The following is an 11,754-nucleotide window of genomic DNA, read 5'->3' on the forward strand; positions in this document are numbered from 1 at the left end:
CTGGTAAGGAAAACGTGGGTGCGGACGCGCTCTCACGAATAGTTATAACAAGTGAACAACTACAAAATATGCAAATGCTCGTAGTAAACACGAGATCAATGCAGAAAACGAAAAGCATGCAAAGCACGCAGGTTGATACTAGTATCACCTATCAAGCGGCTTATACAGTTGAAAACATTAATGAAACGAGAAAATTATGCGCTTTACGTGTTGTCAATAACACTTTACAGATCTATAAAAACAAAAAAATAATGATGAAAATCCCATTTCAGCCAGAAAATGAAAGACCAACTTTAGAGATGACTCTTTCAAGGCTTGAAAAAGAATTAAAGAAAATGAGAATCGATCGAATATCTCTTTCAACGGAAGATGAAATTTTCAAAAAAGTAACAATTTCTACATTTAAAATTGTAGCTAATAAAACTTTGCAAAGTCTACAAATTTTAATATACAAACCACCAATGTATGTAGATAACAAAAATGAAATTCAAGAAATCTTACGAAATTTCCACAATACACCGACAGGAGGACACGTAGGACAAACTAAAATGTACCTACAGATCCGAGACCTGTACCGGTGGAAAGCAATGAAACGTTCTATTACACTTTTCGTTCAGGCCTGCGAACTGTGTAAAAGAAATAAAATTGTACAACATACTAAAGAACCACAAATAATAACAACAACTCCGAGTAAACCTTTTGAAATTATTACAATAGATACAGTAGGACCCCTACCAAAAACCAACAACGGCAACAGATATGCAATAACAATTCAGTGCGAACTAACTAAATATATAGTTCTTGCACCAATACAAAACAAAGAAGCTAAAACTATAGCAAGAGCCATAGTAGATAACTTCATCTTAATTTATGGAAAATTTTTGGAAATCAAAACCGACCAAGGTACCGAATATAATAACGAAGTCAGATCTGCAAACAATTGAAAATAAAACAAACTTTTGCAACTGCCTATCACCCACAAACCATTGGTGCTCTTGAAAGAAATCATAGGTGTTTAAACGAATACCTACGATGTTTCGTTAACGAGCATCAATCGGATTGGGATGATTGGTTGAAATATTATCAATTTAATTACAACACAACTCCACATACTATTCATGGGTACACACCTTATGAATTAGTGTTCGGTGTTAAAGCAAACTTACCACATAGCAATAATCAAAGAAATCTAGATCCAGTCTACAATTTAGAAGCATACCACAATGAGTTGAAATTTAGATTACAAAAGAGCCAAAATTTAACAAAGTCAATATTAGAACAGCAAAAACAAGAAAAAACTCAAATTTGTAACAAAATAATTAATCCTATCCACATACAAATAGGCGATCTGGTTTATCTAAAAAATGAAAATAGGAGAAAACTAGATTCATTTTATCAAGGTCCATTTAGAATCACACAAATCAGAGATCCGAATTGCGAATTAGAAGAACCTATAACAAAAAAAGAAAACAATAGTGCACAAAAATAGAATAATCAAATAAACCACCGAGCCTAGCATCAACAATGCAGGTAAATTTTTCCCAGCAATAGACTGCGGAAGTGAAAAATTCGGATACAAAACAACATACACTTACACATACACATACACAATGTAACAAAACACAATGTAACAAAACACAATGTAACAAAACAAACACACAACAACAAAAATTCATAAATATATCAAATAAATTGTAAATGGCTACTGGAGAATGGCAAAGAATAATTTTACTTCATAAAACTATTCTTTTAAAGGGGGAAGGTGTAATAGTCTGAACACCACTGCATTCCCAACATACCCATTCACACTTAATTTCCATTTTTATTACCATGCCCGGACCTCGCACAACAAGACCAGGTTTTGTCTTTCAAAACACAAACCCTGCCTGGCTGTAGAGCCCACACACAGTTAGAACCACTTGGCGCAAGCATAATTGCTGATGCTTGCGTATAGCCTTTTTCGAACCATATTTCGGTTCATCGACAATTGGCCGGGACGCTGACTCCTGCTGAGCCAGCGCAAGGGGTTCAACCCAGTACAAGCCAACTCCAGAAGTCTATACTGTAGCACGTAAGTGTCACCACTCAAATTACATGTGATGCAACAAATTTGACTAGTATAAATACCCGAGTTCAAATAAACAAAAAGGAGTCTTTTCGGCTGGAACATCAAGGCGACTTGTCTACTTTATTTCGAGCTCCGAGCTGGTTACTGCTCCTCGCAGTCTACCACACCTTGGATAGCTCTTAATGCAAAGAAAGTCCCTGCAGGTTTCCCCGCGGTTCTTACGCCTCGCACTATCGAACGTTTTGAGATATTACACTGTAAGTATCACCCAGACGCTTTTTTTTTTCAATATGTAAAATTCAGCTCATTCAATGTCCAGACAAGCCACCTACTTAAGGTAGATGTATTACGACGAACTTGACTCGGAAAAACAGACCCTTAATTTTGGTCCAATTCTCGGAGCTACTTGGGTAATAGTTGGTCAAGTGACTTAACTCATTCTGCACGTGACCCTTGCGAATCGTGCATGCAACCTTTCGACATAGACAAATGGATTGGACACATTCTCGAGTCATTTTGTATAAACAACGGTGAAAGGCAAACTCCATGCTCAATGACTCTTCTAGTTGTAGAGGGTGTACTAACAAACAAAAACACACATCGTACGGGGTAAAATTGTTCCACCCTCACAAACAGTGAGCGAGCGATGCTAGATTCGCTAATCTATATCAGCTTGATTATCTCACTCAACAACTGTCTCGGGCTATAACATGTTCTAGGTAATTTCCTCTTGTTTATGAGCGCAAACACACGGCGTAATACCGATGTATGCAACGGACTCCCCCGGAACATTGCCACGGACACTCTCTCACTCGGTGGAAGAAGAGTCTTGCGATGCTAGGTTTTAAGGTACTTGATCAGATATTGGTTGAAAGATTATGAATAGATACATTTTTCAACTGAATCTCCAGATGTATAACATCTCGATTCGCACTGTGATATTTAGAGAATCGCAAACCACTGTTCGTAAGAGATTGACATTTTTTTAAAGAAATTGCACTTGATATACGAAACTATTTATAAGCTTTTTTTTCCTTCGGATTACTCAGTGAATTTACTATCAAGCTGTGCAAGGATTCAAATTAAAATATAAAATAACATGAAATTTCTCTCATTTTTCAAAAGTTACAAGCAAACATTATTATTATTTCAACTTTAGAGCAATTCTCTTGGAAATCAACAATTTTTGTGCATTTTTATTTTTGTATTTTTTATTTACCACAAGTTTTTTGGGGACCTTCCCTTTGACCAAAGAAGCCATTTTGGGTCATTGGATCACCTATACAAGTTTTATATATATATATATATATATATATATATATATATATATATATTTTTGGCAGCAACATACAAAATGGTACGAAAATCTTGAAAACAAATTCTGATCAATTTGATGTCTTTGGAAAAGATATTGATGAGGACAATTCAAAAAAAATTGTATACGATTTTTCCGTTTTTAAAATTAACTTTTTTTCCACATAAAATAATTTCTCAAAATCAGTATTTCAAATAAAAAAAATGATATGGTTTAGCGGACACAAACTCGCAACTTGCCTCCAACTTATGATCTTTTGAAAAATAAATGTTTTTGAAAAACAACATTTTTTTTTTGCTTTTTATGTAAAATCAAATTTTAAATCTAAAAGAACTTTTAAGAAATGTTGATAAAGTTCACTGTTTTCAAGAAAAAATAGTTTAAATTTTTTTAAAAGGCCAAATATTTAATATTACGCCCTTTTGAAATGTTTGAAATGATTTAATTTGTTTAAAATATTGTTTTTTTTTAAAGAAGAGATCAGAAAGTTTGATTTATATTTTTGCATTGAAAATTAGACCATTAGTTGCTAAGATATCGGCATTAGAAAATGGGGGGCTGCTTTGGTCAGACTTTGATAACTTCAATTTTTGTTCTTTTTTTATCCGCTTTATCTCAGCAACTAGAGGTCCAATCTTCAATGACGAAATTTTAAGAACATTCGAAAAAAAAAATTCATAAAAAGTCACTCATGGGCAGTAGTTAAAAAATTGCAAAACTGCAAATTTTTAGTTAAATTATTTTTTGAGAGAGCATATCACGAAAACGGTGCATTTTATTAAAATTTCTATGATGTACTTTTCGACTGCAAGGTTCGATTTAAGGGTGCACAACAACCAAGGAAGTTGTCATTTTCTTATTCCAAAATAGCCAAACTTGCGGACCTGCAACAACCTGATGGTTAAAATTGTCTAACTTTGTTTGTAAATTGTTTTGTAGATAGAACATTAGGGGATGAATAAAAAATCAAATCGATGGTTCCCGTAGTTTTGAAGATACTTAAATGTGTGTAACGAAAATCTTGGTGCAAAATGCTCTGGTTGATGCGCTTCGTTCATATTAAAAACTGTACTCGAAAACATGTTTTGGGTAAGATTTTATTTTATTTTTTTCTTAAGGACGCGTTTTTTTTTCGAAGTTTGGCGGCAAAATGTCGCGGGTTGTTGTTCTCTAAAAATATTCAAAAATAACAAAAAGAGATTCCTATAAATTGTTTTTTTTTCAAATAAAATTGACTTTTCTGAACAGTCCTCAGAAATACCTAAAACTTTGCCGAACACACCAAATCGATCAGAACATTCCTTCAAAAGAGACCGATTTTCGAATATTTACCCATAAAGTTCATACCAAAAATAATAATTCAAATAAAATCTATTTATGGATACGGGGATTATTTTCGATGGAATATTTTCTTCCATTACAGTCCAGATTCGATTTTCCTAGTAGGTCATACTTGAGCTCGACAATAAAAAATAAGAAAACTAATACATTTTTTTCGTGATTCAATTAGGCCGTTGCAAATATTTTTCAAAGTTTTTGTCGTCCCTCCCTCCTTTATAGTAAGCCTGAATAATCAGGGGGCAAAACAATTTTTTTTTCGAAAAAATGTCAAAATATTAATGAAAATTGAAGTTTAATCAACTGAAAACCAGTTAAAATGCACTATCAACTTTTTTTTTTTGATATTCAGCATGTTTGAACTCCTTTGAAAATATTTTAAATTTTAATGAAATACCAATGTACAGTCGCACGAAAAGATTTTCCTTCGCGAGAAAAATGTCCGTCATCGATGTATTTTGAAAACTAATGATTGGAAGCAACTGGACGCGTGTAAAAGGTATTTCAAAACACTTTTTTCATCAAAATATTGAAACCTAGGCTTGTAATTTAAATTTTATGTATTTTTTATTTTGTTTGCCCCCCCCCTCTCCACTTGACTTTGGAAAGAGCCGAGGGACATAAACTTCAAAAAATATTTGCAACGGTCCATGCGAAGTGAAATTAAAAAAAAGAAACTTGTAGGAAATTTCCTCAGCCTTACGAAAGTTTTGTTTACACGGGTGCTTCTCCTTCTTGAAGCATTTTTCGAAAAAAATCACCATAACCAAACCTTGTAAAGTCATTTTCGATCTTTGAAATGGTTTTTGAATTATGTATTGCAACATTTTAGATTTAAAAAAATATATATCTCCGGTATCTGATACACAAGGATTACCGAATTTCTCGGAGAGACTAAAATTTACTCGTTCCGTGAAATTGTGGAAATTCACTAACTCCACACATCTTCTATTATTGTAATCCAATAGAATTTAAGAGTCGGTTGATAGTTTCAACCATACTTTTATCTAATACCCTAGCTTGCAGGAAAATTAAATTTTGATGACGTCGTATGATCAAATGCACTTGTCTCTGGAGTGCACTATAACTATTGTCTCTGTATGGCGATCTCTGCGGTGTGTAGGATGCAATTTTTCGCGCTCTCATCCATTCATGACTATTGCTGCTGCTACTGCTGGACACGATGATCAATTTAGTGGTTCATCACATTCCCATCTGATAACGGTAGCGCGGACTCCACGGTCGTCGGAATCTTCACAATCAGTTCTGTTCTGGTTCTGTTTGCCGTCCCCTCGGGCCAAGTGAGTGGGATCTAAGGTGATCCTACGCTGCAGGATGACGATGTTCCAACGACATCGGCAGTCTTCAAACTGGATTCCGCTGACTTCCTTGGCGGCTGTCGTTGTTCTTCTGTTGGCTTCCTGTCCTGAAGCAGTCTCAGGTGTGGAAACCTCCCTTCATAATTAATTGTGTTTAAATGCAGAAGAAAATACTAAAAATAGTGCCTCGATTTTCCCTCCGTTAAGGTGTGACGTCGCGCTTCGACTGTGACAACGGAAACAAAGGAAATGCTACGGAGATTGCCCTGAAGAGTGCGCTGCTGTGCGGAACCGGATACAGCCCGCGGCAGCGACCGGTGAAGAACGTTCAGGACCGCGTCGCGATGTACATCGGGGCGGACGTGATGAACGTGGAGCTGGTAATGGAATGGGACGTCGAGGGTAGATTTTGTGTGGCAAAGGAAATCTATAAACACAATTATTCGAAGATTGGGTTTGTGCATGTGAAACTTGTAGTTTTTAACAAACAACACTTAAAAACATCGAATAATTATTTTGTGACAATTTGTGCAATGAGCGATAAGTGGCCTGTGAAAATTGTGTTAAACGAAGAAATACTAAGCTCAAGATTTTTGTTGTAATTTTCAGATCAAAAATTCAAACGTGAAACTAGAAGTGACAGTGGAGTTGTCGATGGTAAGTTAATAACATCATACTTTTTGCAAAAAATAAAATGAAAGAGCACGTAGAAAAAGAGTCGGGTTGTACACACAAATTATTTTTGAAGCATGTATTGTCTGTTTCTAATTTTGGAATCATAATTAAAATAATAAACAAATAAATAAAACGAGTGTGTTTCGTAAAACAAATTCAAGATAAAAAAATTGACAATTCTTAAATGTTCACTGTCCTTTCCAGATCATTTTTCGGGTAAAATCGAACAATTTCGTCAGTGCAACTTTTTCTGGATGTTTTTTTTTCGGTTTTATAGGATATTTCTCTGAAAAAAATCATTGGAAATTCATGATTTAAAATACTTTAAATGTAATAATTTGTTGAAGTTTCCAAACCAATTTTCAATTTTCTTAAAGAAATTAAAAAAAAAAAAAAACGAGCGGAATGTCCCTTGTGGACCAAATAATCAAATTTGTTTGCACAATTGCTAATGAACAAACTTGATGTAAAACCCAAAAAGTACTAGTTTATGAAACAAGTTGCAAATAGAATATTTTTTTTAGCAAAGTCGTACATTCAATTTAATTAAATTTTATCAAACGGCGTCGAGGGACCTTGTGCCAAAAAGATTTTATTTTTATTATTTTTTTTATTATTTTTGGTAAAATTAAAATGCTCAAATTTAAATGACTTTTGAAGTTAAATTTGAAAAACATTTGAGAATTCATGCAATTTTTTTTCCTTAATGTGTTTTCTTTCCGATATGTGGCCTAAAGTTTAAGTTTTTTTTATATTTTTAAAAATATTATGGATTTTTCTGTTCAATTTTTTCAATAAAATTTGTATTTGTAAAATTTCGCGGTTGGCGGCTTCGGCTGCCAATCCCTCATGTGTACTAAGGGTCCCGGGTTCGATTCGAGCCCATCTTCTCTGGGTGTTCTGTATTTGTCCCGTTAATTAAGTATTGAGTCTGGTGTGGGTGTCTTTTGAAATTTGGTTTTATTTTGATGTAGCTTCATGATCTGATTTACAAAGAAATAGTAGTTTATGCAACAAGTTTCAAAGAAATATTTTTTGGATAAATACGACGAATGCCTTTCGTCGTTCAAGAATGAAAGGAAAAGTAAGTAGTTTCACAACTGAATTGCAAAAAGTCTTTTATTTTGTCTGCAAGGTTCTTTTACAAGCCTGAAAATTTTAAATTTTGGATGTGGAATCTTTATTTTGGCGTTGAACTATCTTTTCCATTAGCATTAGCATTAGCATTAGCATTTGGAGGACGCCCCACCACCGGAAGGCTCCACAACGCTTATCCCTCTGTTTGGTCTGGTTGTGTTAGACCCTCATCCGGAACAATAATCCAACACGGGAGATACCATGTCTTCATCTTTTGATGAGTGTGTAATACAGCCCAGGGCATAAGGGGGTCCAGGCCGGGTCCAAGCTATCCTCAGGGATATGAAGGATCGTTAGTAAACACCTATCTAAAGTGCGCAAGGACCCCTACGTCACCTTAGTGGTATAGATGTTTGTAGGGAGGTTTTGGACTCAATGTTAGTAGGAGAGGTAGAACCCTAGGATACACCTCGAAAGGCGTTGCGGGTTGGTTGTAACAGTATTCCTAATTCCAGTCTATGCTCACCAAGTCGCCATGGCCTAGTGGTTAGCATTTTTGCTTACCAATCCAAAGGACGGGGGTTCGAACCCCGCCTTCGGCGACTTTGATTTTTCGTTTATATTCAGCATTTCAAGTATGTCTATGTCCTTAACTTTCTCGATGGGAGTAGATGGGAATCGAACCCAGAACCATTCGCTTACAAAGCAAACACTGTAACCATTCAGCCACAGCTGCTCCCGGCGTTGAACTATCTTTTCCATATTGACAAAATATATTATTAGACTGTAGAGGAGGGCAAATAAGAGCGAGCCTCTCAGAAGAGATGGTTCATAAAAAAAAGAGCAAACAAACCATGGGTAAATAAATGAGCCGCGACTTATTTTGAGACTCCGAACATTAAACAGAACCGAGCAATTCCAGCTCAAATCAGGAATTTTTCTGGTACTTTTGTACCCGACCCTCTCCGATTTCAATTAAAATTTTTTAGACATGTTATCCTAGGCCTATATAAGCCATTTTTGTGTATATGGAGCCAGTTGCACTCGATAATGACATTTGAGAAGGGCGTAAGGGTTTTAAATATTTTTGTATTTTGTAATTTAAATATTGCTGTATCTCTAAGCCGTTACATCGTATCAAAAAGTGGTCAAAGACAAACTTGTAGGAAATTTGACGAGCTTTTCGAAAAAAATACACTGGAGGAAAAATACACACCAATTCTACGAGATTTTTCAATTTTTCAGTTCAAAATTTAAATTTTAAGGTGATGTCACGATTTTTTTTCGCTCAAAATTTTTGTGAAAATAGCCTAAAATGTGACAAAAAGACTCACGAAAAATGCAGGATGGTATGTCTTTCTTAAAAAAAATACAAAAATAATTTACTAAAACCGTTATTTTGAAAAGTGGTCTAAACGTCAACATTTTCAAAAACCGATGGCAGGAATCGATTCCTCAGACAATTTTACATAAAAGTCTTCATATTGACCATTGTCTTATGTCCAATCCTTGTGAAGATACAGCGGTTTTAAAAATAAAAATGTTGATAAAATAGGTTTTTTAGTAGTTTTTGGCAATTTCTATATGACAGACTTGATTTTTCAGTCTTGTAAATATTTTTACCGGAAAGCTCGTCCAATTTCCCATAAGTTTACAGATATTAGCATAATTACATTGCTCATAACTGAAAATAGAATATTTTTTTCAGTGTGGTAGAAATCTGGATAATAAATAAGCTTACGTAAATATTTGAACGAGTCAAATTAAAAAGCTGTCAAAGACAAAGACACGAAAAAAAATCGTGACATCACCTTAAAATTTAACTTTTAAACTTAAAAATTGAAAAATCTCATAGAATTGGCGTGTATTTTTCTTTCAGTGTATTTTTTTCAAAAACCCCGTCTAACGATGTAACGGCTTAGAGATACAGCAATATTTAAATTACAAAATAAAAAAATATTTAAAACCCTTACGCCCTTCTCGAGTGCAACTGGCTCCATATACACAAAAATGGCTTATAAAATCCTAGGCAAACATGTCTAAAAAGTTTGATTGAAATCGGAGAGGGTCGGGTACAAAAGTACCAGAAAAATTCCTGATTTGAGCTAGAATTGCTCAATAGCTATATCTCGGCAATGATACAACCAAATGTTCTCAATTTGTTTTATTAATAGATGAAAATGTATATTTTAATACCCTGAAAACAGATTTAATAAAAGTTTGAATGTCTGCTCATATCTACCTCTGACATTTTTGCCGATTTACATGTATGTAACCCCTTAAACTTTGTTAAGCTGTTTAAAAATTTGAGTAGAATGTTTTATTTTATTTTAACTTCAATTTCGATAATCATTTATTAAATTTTCTTGTTTTCAAGTATAAGGTAAAAACTATTATTTATATTATCTTTTAGCAATGGTACGATGCCTACCTTCACTGGAACAAGAAAGAGCACGACAAGATCCACACGCTGACCGTTTCCGATGAGGACATTTGGACTCCAAAGTTATCTGCCAAATCATTGTTCAAGTTTGCATCTCAAAATTAGTTTTAAATTTGCCGCTTTTAAATTTACCGACCACCCTTTCAGATCCCGCGTCCAGGGCCTGGGCAGCTGCTATCAAACCAAGTGCCACCTGAGCTCGGACGGCGAGGTGATCTACTCGATGGTGTGCACGTTCGAGATCGACTGTTTGGACGATTCCGGCCACTGGGCGTTCGAAACCAAGGGCTGTCCGTTGCGGATCTTTACGCCCGAGTACGACATCAACCAGCTGTCGCTGTTTCACTTCCAGCGGCGACTGTCGTACTCGGTGGCCGGCGTGATGCCGTACAAGATCATCTCGTTCCAGATGGCGATTGTGAACAATACGGTGAATCCGGAGTTTCGGATGGACATTGTGGTGGAGCGCATGATTGGGCCACATTTGGTGGTGTTTTTGGTGTTTATCATTGGTAGGGTTTTGGATTTGGGGGTAGGTTGTAAGGTTAATTTTGTTTGTTTTTTTTTGTAGTACTGATCGCGCTCAACCTGTTGATCACCTGGTTTCGAGTCGATACTTCTGTTCGGGGTGTGATGACCGTCACTTCGTTGGCACTACACGTAGTCTACACGGCCATCTTGTTTTGGTACACCAACACCAAAATGGAACCTGCGCTGGGTATGGCCAACCTAATGCTGGGATCACTGTTGATCACGGCGGGCCTGGCCGGTCAGCTTGCCTACTCTTCCAAGATGGCTAAAAAGGAAAGTATCAGTGCTCCACGTATTCTGCAGCTGATCCACCGGACAATTACCAAGAACGCCGCCGTCAAACCATTCGTCAAACTAAGTTACATCAGCTGGGACAACCCACTGGTTAAGCCCACCACGGAACCGGTTGAAACCGGAATGACGAACCACGTAGCAGCCAGCGTAACCCAGTCTGACCCGCAAGATACCATCGAAAACAACGAAATCTCCGACGACGACGAAGAAGACGACGTGGGGGAAGAAACGGATCCGGCCAAACTTCAGTGGGCCGTTTTTATGCAACCGTTTGACCGGATCGCGTTCTGCGGCATCGCAATTGTCTACGTGGTCATGTTGCTGGTGTTGTTCCTGGCGTAGAAAAGGCCTAGCTCGGAATAGAAACGCTCAGCTCAATTGAATGAGATAATAAAGCCAATAAAGTAAGAAATTCCCTCATTTCCAGTCGAGGAGGCGAGTTTAGAGAAGGCAAAAAAAAGCGGAAGATGCAGTATGTTGTCACCATCAGTCTATATAAGCAATTGGAGCAAGTGTGCCCCCCTCGTCTACCCCGTAATCAAGCGAAGATCGTTTCCCATGCCAATAATTCAATGTGTTCGGTGCTAATTAGTGTGTAGGTCGATACCGTTTCGAGTAGAGTGGTTGATATATCGAAAAGATCTTTGTCTTTTAATTTGCTTTGAAGAAAATCCCTTTCAATATGATGTGTGAT

At 36.2% G+C, this 11,754-nt stretch overlaps 1 protein-coding gene across 1 annotated transcript; it reads left to right on the forward strand.

Moving 5' to 3' along the window:
- The first annotated feature begins 5,898 nt into the window (after positions 1 to 5,898).
- Positions 5,899 to 11,530, forward strand: LOC120418305 (neuronal acetylcholine receptor subunit alpha-4-like). Its single transcript, XM_039580634.2, has 6 exons — positions 5,899 to 6,162; positions 6,248 to 6,420; positions 6,650 to 6,697; positions 10,206 to 10,321; positions 10,383 to 10,747; positions 10,807 to 11,530. Exons 1-6 carry the CDS (start codon positions 6,057 to 6,059, stop codon positions 11,400 to 11,402), a joined length of 1,404 nt encoding a protein of 467 aa, XP_039436568.1. The 5' UTR covers positions 5,899 to 6,056; the 3' UTR covers positions 11,403 to 11,530.
- The last annotated feature ends 224 nt before the right edge of the window (positions 11,531 to 11,754 follow it).

This window comes from Culex pipiens, chromosome 2 (assembly GCF_016801865.2).
Source record: "Culex pipiens pallens isolate TS chromosome 2, TS_CPP_V2, whole genome shotgun sequence".
Lineage (NCBI taxonomy): Eukaryota > Metazoa > Arthropoda > Insecta > Diptera > Culicidae > Culex > Culex pipiens.